This window comes from Daphnia pulex, chromosome 11 (genome assembly GCF_021134715.1).
Source record: "Daphnia pulex isolate KAP4 chromosome 11, ASM2113471v1".
Taxonomy (NCBI): Eukaryota; Metazoa; Arthropoda; class Branchiopoda; order Diplostraca; family Daphniidae; genus Daphnia; species Daphnia pulex.
The window spans coordinates 536,418-564,103 of record NC_060027.1 but is presented as its reverse complement, the minus strand read 5'-3'; the positions used below and the strand labels follow the sequence as shown (position 1 = coordinate 564,103).

Below are 27,686 nucleotides of genomic sequence, written 5' to 3'. Positions count from 1 at the left end.
GCCCCCCCCAAAACCGACTGACTACACGGTCGGATCCGGGCGCATCCGACACGCCGCATCAGCACGAAAAACGCCTGGAACTTTTTTTTGCTGGATCACACACAGAGAGAGCTATCCAGCAGCAGGATGTGTGTTATATATATAGAGAGAAGAAGAAGACTGACAGTTCAGTCCCATCTGTCTCTCTGATAGTAAATTTAGCCAGGAGCTGAATCTTTTAAATTTCGTTCAAATTGAAAATGATTTCCCGCGCAAATTAATTTTTAAAAATTTTTTAGAATCAATTCACGAGAGAAAGAAAATGGCCTACAGATATATAAGAGTTAATCTCTTTAGACCGTGAATAACAAGTTATATGATGGATGTAATCCAGTTGACATCGTTACGGAACCTGAATTCGATTTTCTTTTTTTCTTTCTTTACTTTTAGCCGACCAACTCGTAAAGTTATGAGTTTGAAGAGTTTCTTTTTTGGAAAGTCTTTCAAGTTGATTATTTCACGTGAAATGACACATTTTCTCGTTTGCTGGGATACGTCGGAGAGCCCCGGCCAGCCAGCCCCCTTTGCGCTATATTCCTCCTCTTCTGTAATAAGGTTTTTATAGCCCAGCTATTATACATTGAGGGCCGCCTGTGAGCAACCAGTAGGAAAGAAGGCGACTGGTAAATGCCCGGCACTCATGACGGCCCCAGAGAAAGGCAACATATAAGCCCAGCTAGAGAGAGAGTACCCACCCCACAAGCTCCGCCCATCCGACTGTCACCCGACGGACCAATCGTCGAAGTGAACAGACCGGGCTGGAGGTTGGAACCCAATTTTTAAAAAAAATTTCTGTTGGGGTTGGAAAAATGGATAAACCCCCCCTCCCACCATCCCTCCCTCTTCCTGCCTATATGAAGAGGTTGAGCCGGACAGGCAGCCGTGATTCTCTTTCCAAGTCGTGTCGCAGCAGCAGCTACACACCAAACCAAACCCAAAATTCTGCTCGTGTCTGGACCTCTCAATTCCGAGTTTTCTTTTAACGTTCGAGTGATTTCCGACTGCTAAAGTTCAATTTTTCGTCGTGTCGTTTTGTCAATTGTCTCAAGTTTGGCGAAATAAAAATAGAAAAAAATGACCGTGACTACCATCGGCATGATGCGCCCTTGCTTCACCACTGGCTACCCGTTTCAAGGTAAGAATTTTTTAAATAAAATTTAATTTCCCGCTCTTTTTGGGTTATTCGAATAATCTGAAAAAATTTCATTTGAATTCATTTGCAATCCAATGGAATATATAAGGAGAAAGACAAGTATTACCTTTACCTTGTCCAGTTGAATGTCGAAGTTAATAGAAATTTTGATTGTGTGGGAAATGATCAGGTCAGGGACGTGTTAATCAGTTGGGCGGAGTCTTCATCAACGGACGTCCATTGCCCAACCACATCCGATTGAAAATTGTCGAACTGGCGGCCGCTGGCGTCCGTCCCTGCGTCATTTCCAGGCAATTGCGCGTCTCTCACGGATGCGTCTCCAAGATCCTCAATCGCTACCAGGAGACTGGAAGCATCCGGGCCGGAGTGCTCGGCGGGACCCGACCCAAGCCCAGCCTCCACCCGGACATCCAGCGCCGGGTCCAGGCCTACCGGATGGAAAATCCCGGCATCTTTTCCTGGGAAGTTCGTGACAGGTACGTAGCTAAATTTAAAAAAAAAAAAAAAAATTGAAATTACAAAAATTGAGAAATGATTGACGTTAAATTCGACTCTAACTCATAATTCTTAACACGACTACAGGTTGATTAAGGACGGATTGTGCGACCGATCGACAGCCCCTTCAGTCAGCGCTATCTCGCGGTTGATGAAAGGCAAAGACGAAGCCGCCGAGACCGTTAAGATGGAAAAAGGTCAGTCCCTTCTTCTTCGACTTCAAAAGAATCACTTTTCTATATATCCAACAGTATAGTCCCCCCTATCATTAAATATAGTAACACATTAACCTCCTTGGGACCATCCAAGCTATACTATATGGCAGTGTGCACTTGACCCCGTTTTGTGTATGCCGTTTAGTCCCCAGCTCTGTATGTTACAAGTTCTATTTAGTATATCGTCAAATCATAAAATAGTTGCACGGCTTATGATCTTGTAATATCTCGGCTATTATAAAACAAATGGGCTCCAGGATAATAAGCGGACGGGGGGGGGGGGATAGGAGGTTGCACTGGACATTTTTTCGGAGGAGACACACACACTGTCACTTTCGAAAAATGTTTTTTTGGGTATAGGCCGCCGCCGGCCCTTATCATCTCTCTAGAATATGGATGTCCGCCTGACGTCTGAGCTCGCATACATTTAAAATAAATCAATCCAGGTTGTTGTTGTTGTTGTTGTTGCGGTGTCATTGTTGGAGGGGGGTGAAGAGACCAACGGGAATAATTCTCAGCCGTTATGATTGCGTCATTAGAAATTCCCGACATTAAATTCATAGCGCGGCCGCGGGGATTTTTTCGATTAGACTAGACTAGGTCCGCATAAAACCGGAGCGGACAGAATAAATGTCAACCCGGCTCCCGACTGTCCATCACTACATTTTTCTATAGAAAAAAAGCTTCCAAAAGAAATGGGACCCATCACAAAGAAAAATGCCAATTGATTGACAGATTGAGAGTTGGCCCAGTTTCATTTTTCCTGGACACCCGCGCATACTTTGAAAACATCAGAATTTTTACCTTGGCGAAAAATAATACACAATTAGGTCATTCTAATAGCCCACACTAAACAGTAGCTGTAAATTATCTAGAAGCGCGAAATTTCTAGTTTTATACGACCGATCTATCTGGTCTCCTTAAAAAGAAATCAATTTCATCCAACAATGGGCTGCTATTACTTGAATCTGCTGGCCGTGTATGTACACCACCACCTCGACGAATGGCATCTATTAAGAAAAAGAAACATTATTGCAGCTAGTAGTAGATCTCTCATCTTGTTAGACGTTGTCGGCACCGACTTTATTACCCTTTTCTCACCGGTGGTGTAACATTTTCTCTCTTGCTAGAAAGCTAGAAATCTAAAGCCGTGTTAATAGGGGACAATAGAAACACCAGCGGGAGGTCCACCTCTTTTTCTTTTCTTCTTTTTTAAACTTTGAACAAAAAGAAAAGAGACCGCAGCACTCGGCACGCAAATGATCGTCAGCCGCACAGGTGCTGTGCATGTTGGCGGCATCCTCTTCTTCCAACCACCCGCCCAGGGGGGTTGGGCTGGAACTGGGCGATTATTGTTTCTTCTTATTCCTAAAAATGAAAATAGCCCAACAGCGTAGAGAGAAATGTCAGTTGGTTAAGTTAATAAATCTTAATCTCAATTTTTTTCAGGAAGCCATCATGGATCGATGGGTGGAATGGGGGGCCTGAATGGCGTCATTACCGGAGGCGGAAGCATCGGCAGCAACACCAGCAGCAACGACATGGACGCCGGAACGGGATCCGACTGCGACTCGGAGCCTGGACTGTCGCTCAAGCAGAAGCAGCGCCGCCACCGGACTACCTTCACCGCCCAGCAGATGGACGAGCTGGAAAAGGCCTTCGACCGCACCCAGTATCCGGACGTTTACACCCGCGAGGAACTGGCCCAGCGCACCAAATTGACGGAAGCCCGGATCCAAGTTTGGTTCAGCAACCGACGCGCTAGATTGCGCAAACAGGTCAGTCCTTCCGGCGGCAACGCTGGATCTTACCAGCAGCAGCAACAACAGCCGAATCAACAGCAACAACAACAGCAAATCGTTTCATCCGCCAATTCTTCCGGATTGACTTCGTCACCCACGCCGGTCATCAGCACTCCGGCTTCCACCATGGCGGCCTTGTCCAGCGTCTCATCCAGCTCCATCGGCTCATTGCCAGTGGCGTCCAGCAGTTACCCGTCCGGCACTTACCCGTCGATCCATCAACATCAAACCCTTCCGGTCACGGGATCGGGACTGTCGGCCGCTTCGGCCATGTTCCAGCACCACCACCACCATCCAGCCGAATTCGGTCCGGCTTCGGTTCACCATTACGGAGCGACGGCCAGCAGCTTGTCGCCGGCCTCCTCATCGGTGACTCTGCCGACGGAGATGACGTCCATCTCGCCCAGCTACCCGACCGACAGCCATCACGTCCAGTACCAAATGTACCAGCACCACCACCAGGCGACCCAGGAGAGCTGGAACAACCTCCAACAGCAGCAGCAGCAACACCAGCAGCAGCAACAGCAACAACAACAGCAGTTGCAGGTGGCGGCTCAACAACAGCAGCAACAACAGCAACAACATTTGAATCACTGCGCCGCTGCCGCCGCCGTGAGCAATTACTCGTTCGACGGAATCAATTGCTCTTCCGCCGCTCACGCCGCTCACGCCGCCGTCGCCGGACACATCCACCACGGCGTCCGGGCCGCCCCTTATCACGCCACCTTCCCCTCCATGTACGGGTGGTACTAAACAGACAAAAAAACAATCAATATCAACAATCATCACAAAATTCCAATTGAATCTAAATTGACATATTATTTTTGACTCTGTTTCACTCTCTCTCTAAATTTAAAATTTAAATATTTGGTCAGTTGGGTAATAACAAACAAACAAATTATTTCTACCATTTATCATACCACCCCTCTCCTCCTCTAATTATGTGTAACCTGTACAAAGAATCATTTCGGATGAAATAATACAGTTGAACTGTTTTTTTCGGCATTCAAAACTAAAATTTTCAATTTGAAACTTTTTTTCGAACAGACACACACAGAAAACAAAAAATTGGTCAGTTATTTATTGGTTGGCTATAATTCAATTGAATAGAATAGAAAAGGTGTACAACAGATGCTGTAACACAGGTAAAAAAGGGGGGAGACTTCTGGCTGTGCGGACGCAACAATTCATCGCCCAAACGAATTGAAACAAGGTAGCTCAAACAATCCAACAAAACAACAACGTCTGAACATTCGGTCGGGTTGGGTTGTTGGACACATAAAAAATCAACAAGACGGGTGAGTTATGTCTTTTCAGACAAGACTCTCTCTCTAGCTCCCAAATGGAGAACAACAGGCCAAAAGGGGTTTTGGGTGGCCATCAAATGTTTTAAAAATAAAAAAAGGAGAATTAAGTGTCGGGTGTTGGAAATATAAAAGAACGTCTAACACGCACAGCGCGATAGAACAGCAGCCGGTGGTGGTGTATCAGCAGCACACAACCACCGGTGAAGCGGGGGCACCCTCGAGTAATTAAATTTTTTTGTTTGGGGGGAGTAAAACATGGAGGGAGGTGCAAGTTCAAGAAGTGTTATGTGCTGTGCTGGCTCCTGCCTGCTGCTGCTGCTGGTGCTGGTGCGCGGTTTCAGTTTAACAAGAGGCTTCCGCCACCGCGGCGGCCATCCGACCATCCATTTGGGCCCTTTCGGCAAAACAGCTCGGCGCACGGCACGTAAGAAAATAAAAAAGCGCCGAAACAAGAGGAGACCGCAATTAGCACACCTGGAACACACCCCCCCCCCTCTCTCCATTTTTTAAATAAAATAAAATAAAAGTTTGTTTCTTTTCTTTGACGTGTTACCAACAAACCACCACAAGGCAAACAAACACCTATGCGTAAGATCTAGCGGTGGTTATTATACAGGGGACCTATGTGTGTTACACGTGTGTAGGTGTAATAGTAGCTTCATTCATAAGATGCAACAACGGTCCTTTGTATTCGACTATACCGGGTGGAATTGATGACCCCGCCACTTAATGATTAGACACGAGAGAAACTTATATAAAACTGGTTTGGCGGTAAAATTCAAAATTTCAAAATTTCAAATTTTCGTTTTTTTTTTCAAAACTTTGACGACAACGAAAAAAAAAATGTGTCACGATTTTTATTCGACTTGGAAAGTCTGAAATTAAAAAAATACTGTGAAAAGGATGTAAAGAACAAAGACTATAGTGATGAAAAAGAATTTTTTAAAAAAAGTTTGAATGAGCTGAACTGACCGGAAATGCCAGGACACAGTGCGGCTGACTGGTCTATACACAGAAGATTTATTTATACAAAGAATAATAATAAAAAAAAAAAAACAGTTTTCCGGGAGAGAATAGAGTGTCGATAACACACACATACACAAGGCAACAAATAATATAACATCTAGAACTATGATAAGAAAAAATAAAATAAAAGAAAACATTTTTTAAAGGCTAAAATAACAAAAAAATAACAAAATAAAATGAAAGGAAAATTTGAAAGGAATCAATGCCGGCGCGTAAGGAAAAGGCGGGGATGATGATGGGATTGTCTCGACCGAAAAGAAAAGAAAAAAGAGAGAGAGAAGCTGGTGGTTCATTTCCTTTAGATTTTGTTCTTATAATATTCGATGGCGTTGCTGGGAAACAATTAGGCAATGACTGGGTGGAAAATGGCGAGTACAACAACAACAACAGCAGCAGTTGCGGGGGCTTGAAAAAAGAAAAGAGACTGTCGTTCTCTTTTCAGAGGGTCTACACGACGACGAGAGAGTCTAAAGAAATAACGATTTATTATGATATATATACTCTCTTGGATTGGATGTTACAATCATTTTTTCTCCTATTTTTATTTTTCACCCCTGGCCGGTTATTATTCTATTGTGAATAACAATAAATGGAGTAGACATATAATCCCTTGAATCTTCTTTTGTTAAGCCCCCACGGCTATTGTTCGGCTCGGCCTAGTACATCAGCAGACTGTGTAATAATTCCATGTCGGTTCATTCATTGGCGTCCAACAGGTCATTTTGTCAACTCTGCAAGCGCCGAGGCGGACACTTTAGAAAAAGGGTAGGCTGAGATGTAAGTTACATAATGCGTCTATTTGCATTTCGAAAGGGAATCAATAGGCAATAGGCAGTGAGTGTCAAACCGAGTTCTCTTATTATTTTGTATTATGTTTCGATTCATATTTTCGCCTATCATAAAAAAATCAAACAACAAAAATGGACTCCGATGAAAGTCCGTTTTTTGTTTGTTTGAAAATTTCGACGGTATAGCCGCGGTCCAACAACAACACGCTGTGTATTGTTGTTGTTCTTTTGGTTTTTATTAAAAAATGAATTTTCCCAACCAATCAGAGCGCGAAATTTTTATTTGAGAATTTCTTCAGTTGGGACCGATGGCTGAGACTGCTGTGTCTTTTGATATGTACACACAGCGAGAAAAAGTGGCCGGCGCCTCGCTTTCTCGACGCCAAACAATAGCGGATGTCAATACGTTTCCTTCACATTTCCTCCATTCATCTTTTCAACAGGCTAAATCAAATCCGAATTTTCATCAACTTTAAAATGATTGACATTATTACATATTACTTCATCATAAAAACTTGCAGCTGTTAAAAAAAAAATGTCTGGAGGCAACAGCAGCAGCAGCAACGAAGAATTTAAAAAAGTTGAAAAGAAAACGGACGACGACACAACGGCGACAATAACGTGCCGTACGGGCTAACAAGCGTATCCTCACCCGGCCCGGGTGCCTATAGCAATTAGCAATTGAAGCACGCTTCCTGGCCTTTGTCTTTATATTACAACAATACAGAAGAAGAAGAAGAAGACGACACTATTATATCACTCGGGGAATCTCCCATCTCTCGTAAAAACCAAATGTTCAAAATGACAAGACCAAGGGTAGAACATTTCGGGTTCCATGGCGACGACTTTCATTCATTCAGTTTCTCGTCCATCGCGTAGATTTTTCAGCCCGCCAGTCGCCCCTCTATTGTTTTATTTTAACATCAAAGAAACTTCAAATTCGATCCAACTTAAACTATTTAAGTCATTTAAGAAGATTTGCGAATTTCACAAGATGATAGAAACAAGGTCCGTCAATTTATTAGCGGCGAAAAAAGAAAGAAAAAGGCCACAAGAACAATCGAAAAAATTTGAAAGATAAAAAAGGATCATCAAATGTGGCGCTTCCTTTTTCATCATGTGGAGAGAGAGGGGGGGGGGATCTTTTAATCATTTTCGGACATAACACACACACCGACATCAAGTTGAGGAGGACCCTAACAGAGTGACAAATGAGTTTGCCTCTGCTCGCCCACACCATCGGCCATTCTACACTCTGGGGCTCACCTCTTGTACTACACGTCTACTAATAGCTACATCTTTTTTCTTTTTAATAACTCGACATTATATTACAAGTTTTTTTTTCCTTTCGGGTTGGCTCCCGTGTTTCTTTTTTGGTTATTGTTTCCTTTTCCTCATTTTTCTTTTCTTTTGGCGTTAAAAAAGAAAAGTTGTTTGAGCCCCGCCGCCAATGATGCCGACACACTCAAACAAAACGATTCCACACAGCTAGCTCTCAGTCCACACACACACACACACAAGAAATAAAAAAGTTTAAAAGAAAAAGGGGGGAATAATAATAAAGAATAAATTAGGTATTAGATGACGTTATAATAAAACACAACGTATTAGAGACTCTCAAAGACACACAGGAAGGATCCCGAGCTAATGATTATTAAATTAATCTTGACAGAGATTTTTTGGGGGGAGGGTTAAAGCTTAAAGTAAAGTGAAAATGTTTTTTTGGGGGGATGGCCGACGAGTCAATTTCAATATACACACACGCCAGAGCAGAGCTATATAAATAATTATGAAGTATTTCCGGTTGAAGGTGAAGCTATACTGTGAAACTATACACACCACTCCCCTCCGGCTTTTCTCTTTTGTTACCGCACACACATCAGGATCCCGATACGAGCCTATAGGTGCCTACCTACTGTGGGCGGTCCTTTTAAGTTGTCACATTTTATACAACTATAACAGAACGATGATTTCTACGATTTATCTGAAAGTCGCTTTGAATTCAATTCAAAAAATTAAATGGATACTGAACTGATGTTGTGCGGGGAAGACGGAAATGTCGCCCGCCATCCGCCTGTTGTGTGACAACATTATTACACGACCCAACATGTGGCGAAGCGGCTGGGTGTTGGGTGGCCTAGGCCAGCCTGGAGGGAACTTGTAATGCTATTTGACGGGGTCACGAGCTGGGCTGTTGAACCGAATCACACAGACAACTCAAGGGTATATATGTAAGTGAGTTTGTCTTTTGACATTTCTCGTGTTCACCAATCCGGAGCGGCGGTTAAAAGGAACAAGAAAAGAAAAAAAAAAAGAGCCGGAATAGATCAAAGCTGATTAGGTTGTTCTCTCATTTCCCCAAAACACATCCGGATGATGCATATGTCCTGTCCTTTACACGTATACGCAAATAGAAGCACCGGATTCCGGCTCTTGTCAAAATGCGGAGCTAAAACATCGCGGCGTCAGAAGGCAGCACAAGTGTGTAAATCAGCGATGAATAAGACCAAAAAAGAAGACAAAAGTGGCGTGTTGTTTCAATTTGAGGCCGCAATTATCGACGGGACGAATTCATTTCACAGTCGCATTTCAACAAGGTGATGCGCCTCATCGTCTTACATTATTAGATCGGCCGAATCGAATAAGCGCAGCAGCAGCAGCGGCTAACTATGAAATTGTCTTTCATTATTCAAGAATTTCAAACATGTTTCCGCCATTTGGAGGTGAGGGACCGCATAGAAAAATTTATAACCGCCAGGGAAGAATTTTTCACGAACATGCCAACTGTTGTGCGTCGCGTCAAAAACTTGGCGATGGAATTTAAAAATAAATTTGGGTGCTACTACTCTCAATAGAATATGTTAAGACACTTGCATCATGCTCTACATCATTGTGACTTGTCAGTTTGGAGATGAGATGTAGGACGCCCTGGCCTGTCGACCGCTATACGCACTTAATATAATGTTCTTACACAAAAATTTCAAAAAATAAAGAATAGACACGGAATAGTTTTCTTTTTTGTTTTGAACTGCTGGGATCTATATAGTAGAGCTGGGACTTTTTGATATTTCGAGTTTCGACATGATGAACAGAAAGAGCAGAAGGAGGAAGACCGTCGCTGATTCGAATCTGCCACGCTTTGGCGCGCTCGAGCAGAAACGAGCGCTCGCGCCCGAACCTCATCTTCTTCTTCTTCTCGATTTAGAGACGCTTTCCTTATGTTGTTGTTTCTTTTCTCTCTAAACTTGGCCGTTATTTACATTTTTATTTAGACTCTGGCCCTCCTATACCCGTACAGCACCGGTTAGCAGAGAAGAAATGTTTTCTTGGCTGCGTGTCTGCTGCTCGGTGTAGACGCATTGGACACGCTGATGGTTCACGCGCGAGCCGAGCGTGCCTCATCATCACCGATGGCTAGCAACAGACCGGCATAACGAAGGTTACATGTACAGTACAACAACAGTGTCGTCAAAAAGGGCAGTCAGCCCAGCACAGCTGAACGAGGGGATAAAATATGTTCAGACCCACCAAGACGTTGGGGCAATTGTTTTTTTCTTTGACTCTTGAGAGAGAGAGAGAGGAAAACTGAACGCTATAAATCAAATGTAACAATCGTCAGAATGGAAAGAAAAACACCCAGCGTTCCAGACAATATTGGGGTATTGAATTTGACTGGGGGTGATTTAATTCGGCGTGAGTTTTACATTCATCATTTCATCCCTTTCTGTTTCTCTGTTTGATTTGGTTTTGTATAGCCGTGTTTTATTACACTGCGTTATTATAATAATAATATTAGAGCCGTACAAACATTGCGCATTGCTGGGGGTATTATGAAACGGTTTCAGCTGTGGACTCGGTCGGGATTGCCATTTGAATTGAAATTCACGGGCGGATGATTCGAGTCCGAATCAAATCAAACAAGGAGGAATACAGAAGAAGAATAGATAAGACATTTGTCCTACCTTTATGCCTGGGAAATACGGCCAGACATCCATCCACAAGTGCTCCATTTGATGAGGAGTGGAATCCATCACAGTCGGGATAGGGAGTCCTCGTGAATACACCCACACACACATGGGCATACACGAGAACATTTATGCAGACAGGGTAAGAACTGGACCGACATGGGTAGTTTCTCCATTCAAACGGGATGCTGTTTATCTAAATCAAAAATAAAAATTGGGTTACGAAAAACATTTACAGAAACAAGTAAGGAAAAGTTGAAAACACTGAGACGGTTGGTAAAGCATAATTTTTAATAAATGGGAGAATTAAAGGTTCCCATGTAGGCCCAATGCACTGCAAGTCATGCATCATTCAAATGTCTGGCAAGTCGCAGGAATGAAAGCAACACAAATCATTACCCAAGCAATGATGATGAGATTGAGATTGTTGCTGTGGCCAATACCAGTACAAGCAAAACTTGCATATCTTGTGGTTACGATGGCTGACTCAGTCCCCAAATCTGCACAAAGAAAATAATTGCAAACAAACTGCCATCAGTACCATGCATCGACAGGGGGCTTACATGATAAATGACCTCACCATCAACAACCAACATTTCACACATTTGGAATAACACTCTTCTATTTAAGCTCTCAATAATCATTCTGGTTGCAGCTATTCTTAGTTGATTTACCTGCCAAACACCATGGAATGGAGAGAATGGATATGCCACGAGTTCACACGACGAACATATTTCGGAATTTTGTTTGTTCTGCTATTTTTCGTGCAGCCACGTACGTTTCCAAAAAAACTATTGTTCCGTTTCCTTTAACCTAACCGTTTTCTTAACTTTTCTAAAACTTAAACTTAAACTTGGTCTCTTTTTCGCAACTTGTAAAAAATTCCAAAGCAGACGTCTCTAATCTTCTAATTATTAGCCATCTTTAAGATATCGATTACGACGATTAGAAAACATCAAAAAATCGATTCCCCCACCCCCAACTACCGTCCTGCTACCGTCAAGATAAAAGTAACAATTTGCACGAAACCCGCAATAATTACTTTAAGACCTCACAATAAGACCCTACACTTCTTGGAAGCCAAAAGGGAACACATCTTTTAATGTCTGTTATTATTGGCTAAACGGTGAGTATACTTTACCAGATCCTAACATATTATAGTATTACATACCAAGCATATGTGTCATGTGTGTAACTGTGTATGTATAAGCAGACGAAGGGGGGTGTTCAATGAGCGGTGACCACCGTCAAGTAAAGCACCGAGCGCCGGTTGTTGTGCTGTGTGCTGTGTGCCCAGGAATCAGTTAAAACGGGTTGCGGTTCCGGCTGGATGCTTTAAACTAATAAGGGCGGTACAGTACACATTTAGGCCTATCCCTTCCCTGTCGGGAAAATATGTGACGATACAAAAAGCCTACACAGTATTAAAAAATTGAAATATTAAATCATAAGTCACCGATATTTGTTTGTTGCACATTTTCCCGTCGGCGGGACCAATTCCGGCGGATTGGATCCGAGTGTTAGGCCGATTTTTGTATTCGATTTGCATTGTCGGTAAATTCGTTCGACATTGACTGTGTGCGACCTCTATATTTCAGCTGCTTCTCAGCAAACAAAAGAACAACAAAAACGGGGGATAGGTGAGAGATGGCGCTCAGGTGGGCGGACCTTTCCCTTAGACACATCAGATCTCTTTTCGCTCTCGTTGTGCAAACATCATGTCGGATCCCGAACAGTCAAGCGATTCTAGCTCAAATTCTAGTAGTTCAGGCTCCGACTCATCAAGAAGAGGAGGCGTAAAGAAATTTCGTCTCTCAAGTGAAAAGTCAGCTAGTTTGGCCGACTGGGTCGTATCGGGTTTAGATGACACTCGAGCGAAAAGTGCTAGAGAGGCCTTTAGACCCAAGCTAAAGAAGAACGCCGACCTGCTGATCAACCCCAATCTAGATGATGCATTCTACATCCGGCTGAAGGCAGTTAAGTCATCTTCGGCAGCCAAGGTCAACATCGACCCAATCGAGAAAATCTACAGAAATCAAACCTTCAAGATCCTTGACTTAGTCAAGCCCATCATGTTTCTAGCAAGTCGGCTCAAGAAAAAGAAGAAATCCCGAGCCGACGCCAAGGCGGTCAAAACAGCTCTGAAGCTCTGGGCGGTGGTGTACCACGACATCACGAACGCGCGACGCCGCAACATTCTGGCCCAAATCTACCCGCAGAATATTGGACTGCTAGACGACAAAGCTGTCCTGCCAACGGGTGGAGAACACCTCTTCGGTCCGAAGTTCACCCAGGCCCTGGTCGAGCAAGTGAAAACTCTGAACGCTCTCGAAAACGCGGGAGCCCCTCGCGCGCCCGGATCTAAAGGTGGTCATGATCAACGCCAATCGAGTCGCGATTTCAGCCACCCCCCTTCATCTTCAGGCGGTCGCTATTCCAATTTTAAAGGATCTCGGTATGTCCAATCTATTCTCCTTTCCTTTTATGGGTTTTTTCTCTTGGACGCATAGCGCGTTTTTATGTTAAATTGTCAAGACCGGCTTTCGATCGGTGGAATTTATCAACGGTGGCCCCATATCTACAACTAAATTCTATTTGTGATCCCGTCCAATTATTCGGGAGCGGGTTGGCTCACCAAGTTGAACTTGATTGACTCATACTTGTCGGTCTCAATTTTTTTTCCTATTTTTGAAGGCCTTTTGAAATTCCTTCAGTTTAAATGGGGGCGTTTTCTTCGAATTCGTGCCCCCCCCCTCCTTCGTTTTAAACTCAATGTGATGGGCGTTCACCAGACTAGCAAGGGGAGTGGTAACCTTCCTGCGGAAGAACGACCTTCGCCTCGAACTTTATTGGGATGAGATTTTAATCTCGGCGCACGGGTATAGAATTGCCCCAGCACACTTCCGTGCTCTTCGGATCCCCTTAGATTCCAAACCGGATGATCATCTGATCAGGTCAAGAGAGCAATTTACGCTTTCGGCACGTTTACAAGAGGCTCTTAGAAATCCTTCTTGGGTGGTTTCAAAGGCAGATTTTACATCTGGCCGTCCGCTCAGTTTTCCCGACGACGGATTTGTCCAGGGCGTCGGATGCATCCTTTTTAAAGAAGGGAGGGGGGCAGTATGAAACGAATAAGGACTAGGAAACTAGCCGAGATTGCCCTAGCAACACCACTGACCTCCCGTCCCTGATAGAGCTAGCAACGGAAATTCCGCTCCTTCTCTTCCCATCCAAGTAGGCTGATCTCCCCGTTGGGGGAGGGTCATCCATTGACAGGAACGAATCCATCTGTTTTATCGCTCGGTGGTTCTCCGGAGTTGTCTGGAAGAACGAACCTTTCCGAAGGAAATTATCGAGCTCATACTGGGAGCAATTCGATCGAATACGCACCCTGCATACCAGTCCGCTGAGGTCGCTTGGAGCAGTTGGTGTAAGCAACGGAACCACAACTCTCTGTTGTCTGGCGTCAAGGAGGTATTAGCTTTTCCTTGTTAATTTTCATTCCAGCAAGAGCTGCAGCACGGTGGGAAGGAACCCTCCGACAACTATTCGTATGAAAGAGTATTGACGCCTTTTTAGACGAAATGCCGATTTGGTGGCGCATCCATGTTACACAGTCCAGCAGGGCTCCCACGAGCTCCAATTTTCAATCAGGCGTTGGTAACTGTCGACCATCAGGGGGTCTTATCTTATATCTTATTATATCTGATTATATCTTGCTTTAAAGACACAGTCAATGTCGAACGAATTTACCGACAATTTGTAAATTGTTCGAGCGAGCTTTAGCTCGCGATGAGCAATTTGGATTGTTGGGGGAATGGAGTGAAGACATTGACTGTCTTCTAACCACCCATCCCGCCCACTTCATTCCCGTTATCATTATATTATTTAACTTGAATTAGGTGCAGCATCTGATTATTGACGGCCCACTAATTCCTCTTTCCTTCTATCTTTTTGCTAGATACAACAATGATAGCCGCAGATCCAATTTCGACCGTGGCTCACCCAATCCCGCCAATAAAGGCGATCAGAACAACAACAACAAATAGGCCATTTGAACCATGGATCACCTTACACATTTTCCGTTAAGCCAGATCCACAGTTTGTTTTTGCTTCCAATTCTGATGTGTCTAAGGGAAAGGTCCGCCCACCTGAGCGCCATCTCTCACCTATCCCCCGTTTTTGTTGTTCTTTTGTTTGCTGAGAAGCAGCTGAAATATAGAGGTCGCACACAGTCAATGTCTTCACTCCATTCCCCCAACAATCCAAATTGCTCATCGCGAGCTAAAGCTCGCTCGAACAATTTACAAATTGTATCAGAACAGACATTATTACAATCTTTATTTTTGACTGGGGAATAAAGGCAAATTACATTTCTTTAAAATTTACAAACGAACAGGATAGACGACATTAGCTTTTATTGTTTGTATGCGTATTATAGGTTTGTTATTTATTTATCGAGAGATAGAGGCAAAAACGTTTGAATGATGGACGCAGTTCTCTGAATTGCGCCAGTGCAACAATCATCGTGAATGACATGAATTGTTAAAAAAACAAAAAAAGAAATGAGATCAGCCGAAATATCATTTCTCTTAATTCACAGTGAGACGTGCCGGAAGGGTGTTCTGTGATGACTGTGCCTGCTGTTGTTGATGCTGTTGTGATGGATTTTATCTGTCAAATGAACACGAGACACGGAAATGGTGCCGCTGTTGGTCATGACTTTGACCGTCAGATCGCCTTCGTAGGGTTGTCCAGGAACGACTTCCGTGTGGAGATGAGCTACCGGAAAGAGCAACTGCTGCTGCTGCTGCTGCTGCGGTGGCTGTTGAGAGGAAGAAGACAGCGAAGGTGTCGGCGATGGATGTTGAATAGCGGAAGAAGCCATCAGACCTCTGACAGATTCAGTCGTCTTATTCGCTCCTGCATGTGTGATAATAAACTATGGATCATCGTTTGTAATTTTATAACTCGAGTTGAAATCATTAAACAAAGACGACGTACCGTTGTTCAACAAATGTCCGTTGTTGGTGCACGGGCTGGAATTCTTCTGGATCGAGGCCTTGGCCGTCGGCACAGTCAAAGCCTTAAAAAAAAAGAGTATAGGCACACAAATCAATATTAATGAATTTGAAATGCTGTGATGTGGCTTGCATGTTCTTCGTTTGCCCAAGCATAAGCGGCCATAACTAACTCGTCTTTAAACAGAATGGGCGGGGCTATCGGCAGTATCGTTTCTTATACGTCAACCGGCGTGTGGTGGAATATAGCTTCTGTTTGCCCATTTCCAGCTCGGAGCTTCTTCCGCAATCGATTGACAAATGGTTGTCATTAACTTGTTTCTTTTTTCTACTCTGTGTGTGTATGTATGGGAAATGTTATAGGCCCCTCGTCAACATCTCAATAGTCTATACACAGTCTCGAATTCAGAGCATGTACCGCCGGTGACTTGTGTAAGAGCGGCTACTCGCCTTTCAAAAACATTTGGAAATAGAGTCGTCGTATCGGCGCCATATAACTCGCGCTTTCAATGGACCTCAACTGCCGCACTCCACCCCTTTTTTTGGCCCTGATTCATAGCCTCCTTTTTTCTTCCGCAGACTATATCCCCCTTCTAAATTTTTTACGTGAGTTTTTTTTAAGGCATAACGTTAGTTAAGGAAACATTATTGCAGAGTAATTTAGTGAAACACTAAATGTCAGAAAAAGGAGCGAAATTTGGCGGCATTTTAATTTTTTTTTACTTGTCGGACGTTGCGCTCCGGATGGAAGATGATGATGTAAAGTTTTGGAGAGAAGAGGCAGGCCAGCGTGACGGTGGCACTCAGACTGATGGTGACGCTCATACTGGTGATCCTCAGTGGCAGATGACTGGCCGTACTGTCAACCGCCGGACAGAAGGAGACGGAACCAGAAAAATAAAAAGGGGGAAAGATTAGAATAAAATCAAAAGTCATTTATTTATAAGTTGAGATGAACCAACCTAAAGTAGATGGGCACAAAGGCCAGCCAGATGACGCAAGTTGTGTACATGGTGAATCCAATGTACTTGGACTCGTTGAAAGCGGCGGGAATTTTGCGCGTGACCACCGCGTAGACGGTGCAGAGGAGGATCAACAGGATCGGATAAGCGAACGCCTTTCATTCACCAGAGAAAAGAAGAAGACAATTGAGGTGACATATGAGTTTGGCAATTGATTGCACGGGTGTCTTTTACCATCATGTAGGAGGCGTCTGTGAATGAGGAACAGACGAGGAGATTGTCTTCACGTGTTGGGTGAACGTGTCTGGCCACCGACGGAGAGACCCACAGCCACGTCAGCAAGATGAGCCCTGTGCAAAATAATTAAAAATGAATTTTTAAAAACCATGCTGTGCATGAGACGAACATTTTTAGTTTTAGTTCTTTACAACATTTGACCTTTTCAGAGCGGTAGACTAGTCTACTTGGAGGTTTCGACAGGATGAACTACTCTGAGACGACGGGTTTCAGCTCGAAAGTTGAATTATTAACAATACGGAAGTTGAGACGAATCCTTCAGGGGAAGACGTTAGGCAAGGCCTCGGCGTGAGCTAATGAATCACTAATTCGATGGCAAAGTTGGGAGCATAGAGAAGTTGAGATATCGGGAAATATCGAACCTCAGGCACATGTCTGATTGATGTCTGTCTGACTGAGAGCTCAGCTAGAAAGCAGGGTACAATACAGGTCGTTCGAGATGCATAAACCTCTTATGGTATAATATGAGTACTTTCTAGAAATCCAGCGATGTCTCTAACGGAACGCAAAGTACATGCTGGCGGCTAGACAGAGCCAAAGGACTGCAGTACAAATCTAAATACCTAATCTCCTTCACTGATTAACTCGTATAAATTACGATTGCAGCTGCACAGTCATAATCAATACAAATCGTATTCAATGTGTTCATTTGGTCTCATCCATCTTCTTTCTATTGGGTAAATCAAAGGAATTATTATAGATAGACTAATTGGGAGAAGCAAAAAAAGCATAGCCCCGATTATGTTTTCTTTTCTTTTTCCCATGGAGACAGCTGACGCCATCTATCAACCAGCCCTGACAAAGTAAAAAGACAAAATCTTCCACAACATCGATCCCACCTACTGGTCCCACCATTTTTCTTGGAACGCGGCTCACCAAACTTTCCGATCTTGTCGCTCAGCCAAATCAGAATATTACGTATTTGCCTCGATGAGTTGCGTAGGTGGGTGCGCCGTTACAATATTCAAAGGGAGGACGAAAAATATTAAAAAAAGGGGTCGCTGGGAGGAAAACTTCGGGTGGAACGTTTGTCGGCGATATATCTCAACTTTAGTAAATATTAAAAAAAGGAATCGCGCTGACGGTCTAAACACACTAAGCTTCTACCTAAGGCTGTACATTCAGAGTTGCTTTTCAGCTAGATGCCGAGTCGATTAACAATCGCTATATAGTCATGGTGATGTAGTTAGTACATGGAAGAACATTTTCAAGCGAGCGATCGTCCCTATAAAAATAATTTCAAGTTGATAACTTTTAGTTATAAGAATGTAACCGGGGGAACCGGACCATTTTTAAAAAAGGAAGGAATAAGAATTGCTGGAGGTTGTAAGTTTGTAATCCGATTTCAATCGTTTAAAAGTCCTATTTGGAGAGAAAAATACCATCTGAATGCTGGTGGTATGCTACAAGGATGACTGGGCAATCGACAATGGTTTCAATCCTACTAGTGTACGGTTGGCCGGAGTGAGCGGAATAGGTTTTATCCCATACACATAAGCGTCTAACATCCCAATTTGATTCCATTTGAAAAAATCGATGATAACGGCGTTAACATTCAAACCAGGATCGATACCAATATTTCTGAAGCTGATTGTGGAATGCCCGTCAATGAGATGAACGGGTAACTACTCGTATTGTGATTTATCCAATTAGACGGGCCTATCAGACATTTTTAACTTGCTCATTCATAACCTGACGTCGTTCACCGGGAAACTCGATGACCTGCAGAGCCAATTCTGTCCGGCGACGAATGAAACTGCCGACGACGCTGGCGATTTATACGTGTGTGGCTGGCGCCGTTCTATTGGCCGTCAGTCACAATGATCCTGAAGATGTCAATTATACGACAAGACACCAGCGATACGTGTACTTGACTTCCTTTTGGCTCACCACGATCGCCCCTTGTAGTATTTGTCGTCTTACTAAGCCTCTTTCTCCTTTGTTCATTGTCTTCCCTTTTGTTTCCAGCTGCGGCGGATGTCAGTCCCAGACCAAATTGGATACCGGCCATGAATCAATATGTCCACACCAGACCTTGGGAAAAGGCAACGGGAAAAAATGTGCCACAGATTTACCCCCAGGAATCATTCCAGCTCGTTGGAGTAATGACTTTATCCGAAAAATACTTCAAATCAACTTAATGGCTTGGAGTAGTACGTTCCCTTTTTGCCGCACTCACCTTGAAGCTTTTCCGAGAAATGAAACAAATCGTACCTTGAATGGCGACCAGTCCGCCGCAAATGGCCAGCTGCGATTTGGGTGAGATGAGCCCCGGTCGTCCGGCCGATTTCTTGCCGCCGCGGAAGATGCGGGCGATCCGGTTGGTTTTGGTGAAAAGGGCGGCGTAGACGACGCTGAAGCAGAGGCCGATGGCCGTCTGCTGGACTCCGCACACGACGTCCGTCGGTCGCAAAACGAACAGGAACGAGACCATGTAACAGAGGAGGATGCCACTCAGCAGAACGTAACTCAATTCCCGTCCGGACGCTCGCACCACCGGCGTGTCATTGTGACGCAGAAACACGCCCAAAACCTATTTCAATTGAGTTAATAATTATTTCGTCTATTTTAAATTCAATTCAATAAAATAATGAAATTTGTGTACCGTGAAGGTGAGGGCGATTCCCACGGCAGAAAAGGACATGGCCCCAATGGCCCATCCGGAATCGGGTCGCAAGTAGACTTCCGGAATGGTCAGACATTGACTCCGCTCGACGTTGGGTAAAGTTCCGAGTGGACAAGCGGAACATTGAGTCTCGTCATCCGGATTCCGGATCTGTTTTGGCCAAAACATGGAAAAACAAAAAAAAATTGTTGTAGAAAATCTCTTGCAGATGGCGCAGTGGTACCATTTTCTCTTTTATTTGAAATCCATCGATCCGCATGTAGGGGATCGAGTGATGCAACAACAAATCCAACGGTCCGTTCTATGGCCAAACTAAAAAGTTTTGTGGGTCTTTTTATCTGTTCCTGTTGGCCATGAAACGGCCACGAGGGAACATTGATTTCATGCCCCTTTCTTCCTTTAATACTTTGACTCTCTCAACATAAATATATGCAATGTCGTGCCCTAACGTCTGAAGGGAATTCAATCCCTTGGCCGGCGGACGGCCGCACATTTCCTTGGTTGTCTCCCGAGCGTGTCGTCGTCCCGCCGAATGACCAGTGAATGTGGGTCCAGCCGGCTCTCCTTATTACAGGAGCATGCGATTCGACAGTAGCACAAACACACACACACACAAAGGAGCAGATATTATACGGCATGGAGAAAAGCGGGTCGTACTTTACCTGATAGAGAACGCATTCGACGCACGTCCAGCAACATCCTTCGCCTTCCACGTACTTTTTGGCCTGCGACGCATTGCACGGGCGACTGCAAATGGATTCCGGCGGCGTCGTCCGGTCTCCCCTAAATCGCAGCTCTGAGAAGTGACGTAATAGAATTGGCCCAAAGACACAACAAAAAAACAATGAGAGAAACAAAAAAACAAAACAATAATATAAATAATAATTTATCACAGCCGACATCTATCAGCACACAGTGACTCTTTTTAAAAAGTTTCTCTAAGCTTCTTACAACAGCGATAAATCAGTGTGTAAAGTACCCAAACACTTCAAACCCCAATGTTTAACGACTACCTACACAGGCGGACACTGAAGGGCAATCTTCGTTAAGTCACAGTCAATTTAATTGGAGGACAGCGGCCGAAGGGAAAAGTTGGCCAATTACTACGAAGTTGAGCGCAACGATTAAAGTTTGCGCTAAACAAGGGACCTATTCTTTTTGACGAAAGTTGTTAATAACTGTCTAGGTGAACTTGGTTATAATACTCTTTTACTTCTAGCTAGGCTGCTAGCCACGCAACAAACAAATGGTTATTGAGCTCCATGTACACGCGTAAGCTTTGGGCTACAACCCTTAAACATAAAGACGGAAATTGGAGAACTGGGAATCAACATGAAAAAGATCGACAAAAGACCCAAAGGGTTGCCTAAACAACAATGTATCGTATAGCCTATAGAAATATAAGGACGTTTCATTAAGAGTCTCTACCATCACGAGTCTATCATTTCATCCCCTTTCTGCCTTTGGTGTACGTTATATCCTTTGTCTATAATATGACGCAATAACACGTATAGAGAGTGCGTGTGGAAGAGTCCAATACCGTTGGTATCGAGTTTCAGTTGGCCCGAGTGGTACTCGCCTATCCGCAGTCTTCGATATCGACCGGGTGAGACTTGCTTGAAATGAATCAGGTCGTAACGGGCCGGGCCGTCGCCGTACTCGTCAAACTGGAAGCGGTCGCCGCTTAATCCTGGATGTTTTGTATCGAATAGTTAGTCACTTTGTTTTTACATATTTCATCACGGCCATCAAAGAATAATGTGGCGCTCGAATCTTTTGATGGGCGAAACAAAATGAAACTCACCTGTGAACTCGACCCGTCTCAGATATTTGAGCAGTTCGCTGCCGTCGATGGGCAACATTTCCTTGCAGAGGCCCTTGCGACCGTAACACAAAGTTTGGTGCATGTCCCTGTGATAATGGATGGATTCAAATACAAAAAAGAAAGAAAAGAAAAGGTCGTTGATTACATCGATCCGGCCTTGACGCCATTTTATTCGATTTTGTTAATAATAGTCTCTGGCTGTTGGCTCTCTGGTATAAATCAAGTCCCTTTTTCTGTTTGTTTCTCTCAGCAGCTCACAGAGTCGACTTTATTGGGTTCAAAGTGGGGGTACGTACTTGAAAGCGTTGGCAAACGCCAAGACGGCGTCCGAAACGTATTGCAGTTGCCCCTCGAACTCGACGCTTTCGGGAGTGAGTTTCTCCCGACCTGTGCACATCCGTTGCCAATCCTGTCCAACAAGATTGAGCCAATTAGAAATAAGATCGAGAAGAAAAAGTAATGCCGTCGAGATAACTTGGCGTTAACAATGAGCATTCCATATGTGTTTTGATATTAAATTGCAGCCTCGGCCGGAAACACAGCTGGGAATGTAACTACAAGGCATGTGAAATTGCACATTCTGTGTGGCTTACCTGATTGTAAGGAGTTGGCGGACTCGATGGGTAACGACATTGGAAATGGTTTTCCCAAAATTCTATTGTTGTTTAATTACAGACAACAAGCAAACCAATTAGATACTTGTTTGTTTTCCTACTCTGTTCGCCAACCAATTGCCAATTAAATATTATGTGAAGGTTAATGAAATCAAAATACAGGCGATACAAGTAATTGGATTTCGAAAAGGGACTCAGTTTTCTTGTTTGTCCGACATCGATGTAAAAATTCCCCCCGGGAGGGAATCCTTATCCTAGCGGGGAAAAGCAAAAAACAGAAAGTATAGAATAAAATTGGGCAACTAACCGATGAACCATGGATTTCGTTTGTTGTTTTGCGGCGTGAGGGAGAGGAAATAATTGTCGAATCCTCTGACGGGATGAGCCTGCGGCAGAAAGGCCAACGTTCCCTCCACCTCGGGCTCGTTGCCTTCGGAGACGAGGAGGCGGCCGGCCCATCCGTCCGAGCCGATCCAATTGAAATTGGCCGTCAGATTGTTGCGCCGGACGGCCCGCATCACTCCCGACACCTCCTGATCCGACCCGAAGATGATGACTCCTTTGGCTTTGGGTTTCGAGTTCAACTTGTGGACGATGCCGTTGTAGGCCGCCTCGCCGGCCACCCCAGAGTCCTTGACCAGCCGCTCCTTGACCGCGATGCAAATGTTGTTCTTGGCCAGCAGCACTTCCAGCTCCTCGAACGCCTGTCAACAAATCGAGAAATGCGTTTCATGAGTCTTTCCAAGATGTTATATATGATGGCAGAGTCAACATTGGTTGGATATTGAACCGTTGTAGGGCGAATCCATTTGCAAGCAGATGCGTATTTATATAATATCAAGCCAGAAAGATCGAGTGTTGTCATCCATCAGACGCCCTGAATGCTTGAGCAGTCGATCACAAAGTTTCCGCATACATCTATATATCTATTCAAAAGAGTAGTTGATGTATAGTCTAAAGGGGGGACTTCAGCGGGGCGTGACGGCATTGAAGGGCCAAATGGAAATTTAATGCTTTCGCGGAGGGGTTGCTTTTATGCGAGACTATGTATTGGCCACCAGACAAATATTGGCACCCGTCATCACTATTGATCAAAAGCTTTTGACATGTTTCCCCCTCTTTCGCTTCCTTTTGATCAGTACACAAGACAACATATTAATGAGCCGAAATAAAGCAGGTCTACCTATTAAGTGATTGAAATTCCTGGAATTTTAGGCAGCGACGACGTGTGTGTGTGCGCCGGAATATTTTTATTTTAGAGTTAAATAGTGTCGCAGAGTTAAAAAACCTTTCTAGGAAAAATCGTTTAAATAATACGGTAAGCGCCCGGTCTACGCCATTTCTAAAACATAAAGAAAAAAGGGAAAGAAGAAGAAATCCGGCGGTTGTTTTCAGTTGCGTCCTGAAAGCTCAGCAAAAATTTCTAACCAAACGGCTTGGAAAATGCATGGCCGTATAATTAAGGAAAATGATTGAATTTGGTTACATTTTACCTGGTTGGACGAGCAGCCAACCAATTATTACTTCCCGATGATGAGGTTACGGCACACTAAAGAATCGATCGATCGTCACTCTCTTAAAGATTCCGTATTCATTCCACTAGTCGCTCTTCTTCTCACTTTGTTGTTTCTCTGCACATATTCCCTTTTATCTATTCTTTAGTACTACCGAGGAAAATTCAGTTGGTATCAAACAAAGTTATCCGAGAGACGTGTTAAGGAACTATTTAAATGCACAAGACGAATTGAACAGATCCTCTGATATTATCTTGGCGCAAGGCCTTTTTTTTAGAAATGTTTACGGCGCCGAGTGGTTGGTTCCAAGTAGTATATGTACAACAACCGGGGCGTGACGGTAGGCTACTAACTGCTTCCAGCATTTTCCCGCAGCAGCTCGGCGGGAAGAAACTTTCGAGACAGTTTGAGCCCTTCCTTATATTCTCATCGTCGAGGGAAAAAAACATTTTGTGTCGATGAAAACAACTTTCGTTTCGGGTCTTTTTGTTTTACCCCCTTTTACTTATCGGGCAGTTGTAGAGGTCCAGGACGTGGCACATAAATTCTTTGAAAACAAGTTGATTGCGTTGCTACCAAAGGATCACGGGATATTACCAAAAAGACTCAAGTTTGTGTCTGGGAGGTAAGCGAAAAAGAGTGGGCGCTATCGTTTTGATGGCTATACACGTGCGGATTATATAGAACCCCATCCGTCTATCAATTGACGGAGCGATCCTTTACTTTCGGTCTACTACTTTACCCGCTATATCAATGGGCGACGACTGCGTTAGAGATGTAGAGACATCATTAGTTGAATGCTGAAGACATCTGCTGTTACTTCCTCGCTACCGTATATATTCCGGCTAACGATCCATCCACTTTTTCCTTCTTCTTCTTCTTTTAACTTAGCCCTTAACCTAACTTATTCAACCTTTTCCGCTCTTCCGGCCGTATAGTCGGTCTTATTAATGGATTATTTTGAATAGCTTGCGCATTTCCTCTACGATCAATAGCGCGGAATGTTGATTAATACACCGAATAAACACAATTAACCAAGTAAAAAAATATCTCAAGTTTATTACCTTAATGCCGTAAGTGGATTCTTCGTAGAGGATGGAAATGTAGGACCATTTGAGGAAGCGGATCATCTGGACGATGGCCATCACCTGGTGATGGTCGGATGGAATTGTTCGCGTGAAATATTCAAAGCGCTGCTTGTTGCTCAACTCCGGACTCGACGAGAAGAAGGAAACCTATAGGAAAAGCGTGCAAATCATTTTGAGCTGTCGTCCACCAGGATCGATCCTTGGTATATATAGGTACCTGCGGGATTTTGAAGAGTCGCAAAAGATTGGCCACTTGGATGGACGTCCCCGAAGACGAAGCTCCCACGACGCCCGAGATAACTTTGTTCCTCACGTCCGGCACGGTCCCGTCTAGACATTTGTATTCCGTGTCGTCGATATTATTGATAGAACCTGCACATATGAAAACCAAATTAGCACATGATGTGGGTCATACAGTGAAATTATGACTGGCTGCCAACCAACTCGAATCCTTGACAATAATGGCCATGAAATTCACGTCGATATAATTTATTTGAGCACTCGACAATTTGTTTTTTCTTCTTCCACTCGAGTAGCCGCCCGGCGCTATACTACTGCAATTCCACTTAGCGGGAGCAATTCTGAATGGCCCTGTGAGAAAATCCAAAGAGCGTCGAATGCTCCCACTCTTCACCAATAAGTCTCTTTCCACTTGCAGCTTATACAGCAAATCCCCGCGTGAATCGTTTTGCTCAAATAGTCAACATCCAGCAACGCACTGAGTGGGCCGGCTCGGCACTTTAGAGAGACTATATAGATAAGTTCAGGTGGCCCCCCCAACCACTTTGATGTGCATCGACTTAAAAACTAGCTGTTTGCTTTACCCTTTTTTATTTAAGATGCTGTCACACACTCAAAAAAGTAAATAAACGCACTAATTAACTGTGTGTTGATAGAACTCTTTTTGTAACAAGCGAATCGATGACCTAATTATTGAAAAGGATAGACGAAAATATTTAGAATTGTTGGGGACGTCAGGAGCAGTTTCGGATTGCGTCATTTGATGTGTTTACCTTTTATATCGTTGTTGGGAGAATTGCACAGTGTCGGGTTCACGGTATTGTGTATAGTAAGAGATAGTATAACATTATCACGGTTTCTTTTGTCGATTTGCGCTAATGACGGGAGTAGATATGGAATAGAATTGCAGATCTCATTAGTGGACATAAATCGCATAAATCCAATTAATGGTCTACATGGGCTCGTAAAGTAAGTGGGAAAATACACTACACCATTGTGTGATCTGCTGGACAAGGAATGATGACGAACTGATGGCAATACTGTTGGATAACGAGCCTATTAGCCTCGGCTATACATTACGCATCGGGCTATAATCTAATCCGCATTCATTAGTAAGCAAAGGCTAGACGTTACTACGTTCAATGTGTTTTATAATTACCTTTGATGAAAGCGACAGCTTGTTCCAGTCCGTACGTGTCCTTGTCGCAATCGTCCAGGATGTGGGCGCCGATGGTGAAACCGACTGTGTTTAATAGTATTGGATTGACTTGGTCAATGGTGTACAGCATAGTCTCCAACGCCTTGGAAATGATAAAAGATCAATATAGAAGTTGAACGAGTAAATGTGTATACTGTAGCTACTACCCAATATACAGTACTCTTTCACTTATCTTTTACGTATTTCAATTCCAAAAGCAAAGTAAAGTCAAATGAAGGGAAATGTAACAGTCTCAGTTTCAACATACAATTAAAGTTAAGTATCGACAAAAATAGCTATGCTTCATATCAAATGCTGTGAAATTAAATTAGCTTATGAAGTGGGAGAAAAAGGCATTTCAATAATTCATCCACAAACCTACTAATATAACAAATTAGAAATGGGAAATTTGCCCAAAATTACCCAAAACATCCGAATATTCCATCAAATCAACGCAGTCGTGATTAAAAATAGGCGCGAAAATGAGCAACATGATGGAGAACCTTCCCCAGCAACGAAAAACATAACAATGAGATATTTGGACGACCGGAAACTGGAACAAGGTTGCAAAATGACTCAGAAAAAAATGTGGAGTAGGATGGAAAATGGCATGGCAATCACAAATGCCAGAAAAAAGTATTTGAAATTGAATCAAAATTAATAAAAGGGTGATGAGGGAATTTTATTTAAGCAATTTTTTTAATATTTATAAACAATTGTTAATTTAATCAATGTTGGAATTGCAACGCAGCTTCGATTGAATTGTTCTCATTGTCAGTATTTTCGTCGATGGAAGAGGTTCTACATCGTGTTGCTCATTTTCGCGCCTTTTTTTTTTAATTCACGTTGATGGAACAAAAGTTACAAGTATTGGGTAGCAGCCCATTTTCACGAACGAAATTATTGAACGGAATTGTACCTGAATGCCACCCTGAGGCATGACTGGACCGCAGGTGAAATTTTCTTGCCTCTCGTGGATCATCATGAGTCCACCGAGGATGAGTTCACCTTCCACATCGGAGGCTTTCTTCGTCGGCCAAGTGAAGTTAAAAGGCGGCCGGAAAATGGAGGCTGGAATCAGACTCGAGACCAACAGTGGCATCATCATCATCACCAACATCATCTGAAGCTTCATGATGGAATCAATATCAGCTGGTCCCAATCGAAATTGTAAATTTGCTTCAATTTTAATTCGCTGAAACTTGTCGATTTATGATTCGTTCGTCTGTTCTATTAGTCGATCCAGCGGGACACTTTGCCGTTGTCCGGGACGTCCAAAACGCAGCAGCTGTGCCTATCCACCCGCGCGTAACGTATATAATTCAATAATCAAACACATTAGACGCAATTTAATCCGATTAAATCCTCATCGATGACTGTGTACGTTCTCTCTAATAGTTTGCTATAGTGTCTACTGCCCGGAACTAAATCCTAAAATCGATATTGCCCAACAGTACTACACGCCGGGTCGTCTACTATACGGAATACAACACCCATTCCAAATGGATTGA

The 27,686-nt window shown here is 43.6% G+C and overlaps 3 protein-coding genes and 2 long non-coding RNA genes across 7 annotated transcripts; 2 read left to right on the top strand and 3 right to left on the bottom strand.

The window, feature by feature from the left end:
• Window positions 1–926: 926 nt before the first annotated feature.
• Window positions 927–4,709, top strand: LOC124207257 (protein gooseberry-like). The gene is made up of 4 exons (XM_046604630.1): window positions 927–1,174; window positions 1,362–1,668; window positions 1,775–1,884; window positions 3,352–4,709. Exons 1-4 carry the CDS (start codon window positions 1,114–1,116, stop codon window positions 4,455–4,457), a joined length of 1,584 nt encoding a protein of 527 aa, XP_046460586.1. The 5' UTR covers window positions 927–1,113; the 3' UTR covers window positions 4,458–4,709.
• Window positions 2,679–3,513, bottom strand: LOC124207259. The gene is made up of 3 exons (XR_006879861.1): window positions 3,404–3,513; window positions 2,993–3,270; window positions 2,679–2,912 (listed from the first exon to the last, which is right to left on the bottom strand). It is a non-coding gene; the product is annotated as an uncharacterized LOC124207259 (long non-coding RNA).
• LOC124207258 lies at window positions 4,324–11,648 on the bottom strand. Its single transcript, XR_006879860.1, has 4 exons — window positions 11,465–11,648; window positions 11,190–11,290; window positions 10,788–10,986; window positions 4,324–4,453 (listed from the first exon to the last, which is right to left on the bottom strand). It is a non-coding gene; the product is annotated as an uncharacterized LOC124207258 (long non-coding RNA).
• An 825-nt stretch (window positions 11,649–12,473) lies between these two features.
• On the top strand, window positions 12,474–15,029 carry LOC124207255. The gene is made up of 2 exons (XM_046604629.1): window positions 12,474–13,245; window positions 14,752–15,029. Exons 1-2 carry the CDS (start codon window positions 12,509–12,511, stop codon window positions 14,837–14,839), a joined length of 825 nt encoding a protein of 274 aa, XP_046460585.1. The 5' UTR covers window positions 12,474–12,508; the 3' UTR covers window positions 14,840–15,029.
• An 87-nt stretch (window positions 15,030–15,116) lies between these two features.
• On the bottom strand, window positions 15,117–27,310 carry LOC124207254 (metabotropic glutamate receptor 2-like). Of its 3 annotated transcripts, none has more exons than XM_046604628.1 (17): window positions 27,095–27,310; window positions 26,137–26,278; window positions 24,955–25,109; window positions 24,714–24,884; window positions 22,443–22,839; window positions 22,115–22,176; window positions 21,818–21,930; window positions 21,501–21,607; window positions 21,237–21,386; window positions 20,359–20,492; window positions 19,676–19,846; window positions 19,285–19,603; window positions 17,008–17,123; window positions 16,774–16,928; window positions 16,535–16,670; window positions 15,795–15,876; window positions 15,117–15,732 (listed from the first exon to the last, which is right to left on the bottom strand). In XM_046604628.1, the coding sequence occupies exons 1-17, from the start codon at window positions 27,308–27,310 to the stop codon at window positions 15,704–15,706; spliced, it is 2,655 nt and encodes an 884-aa protein (XP_046460584.1). In that variant the 3' UTR covers window positions 15,117–15,703. The 3 variants fall into 3 exon arrangements, with proteins under 3 accessions (XP_046460584.1, XP_046460582.1, XP_046460583.1); XM_046604626.1 differs by having other exon boundaries at window positions 15,117–15,713; XM_046604627.1 differs by lacking the exon at window positions 27,095–27,310 and adding an exon at window positions 26,599–26,691 and having other exon boundaries at window positions 15,117–15,713.
• Between the last annotated feature and the right edge of the window lie 376 nt (window positions 27,311–27,686).

Coding starts and splice junctions, on each gene's coding strand:
- LOC124207257 (XM_046604630.1), top strand. CDS start 1,114: ATGACCGTGACTACCATCGGCATGATGCGCCCTTGCTTCACCACTGGC. Junction 1,175..1,361: donor CACTGGCTACCCGTTTCAAG/GTAAGAATTTTT, acceptor GGAAATGATCAG/GTCAGGGACGTGTTAATCAG. Junction 1,885..3,351: donor GACCGTTAAGATGGAAAAAG/GTCAGTCCCTTC, acceptor AATTTTTTTCAG/GAAGCCATCATGGATCGATG.
- LOC124207255 (XM_046604629.1), top strand. CDS start 12,509: ATGTCGGATCCCGAACAGTCAAGCGATTCTAGCTCAAATTCTAGTAGT. Junction 13,246..14,751: donor TCCAATTTTAAAGGATCTCG/GTATGTCCAATC, acceptor TCTTTTTGCTAG/ATACAACAATGATAGCCGCA.
- LOC124207254 (XM_046604626.1), bottom strand. CDS start 27,310: ATGAAGCTTCAGATGATGTTGGTGATGATGATGATGCCACTGTTGGTC. Junction 24,885..24,954: donor GACTCTTCAAAATCCCGCAG/GTACCTATATAT, acceptor CTTTTCCTATAG/GTTTCCTTCTTCTCGTCGAG. Junction 19,604..19,675: donor GAATCGCCCTCACCTTCACG/GTACACAAATTT, acceptor CAATTGAAATAG/GTTTTGGGCGTGTTTCTGCG.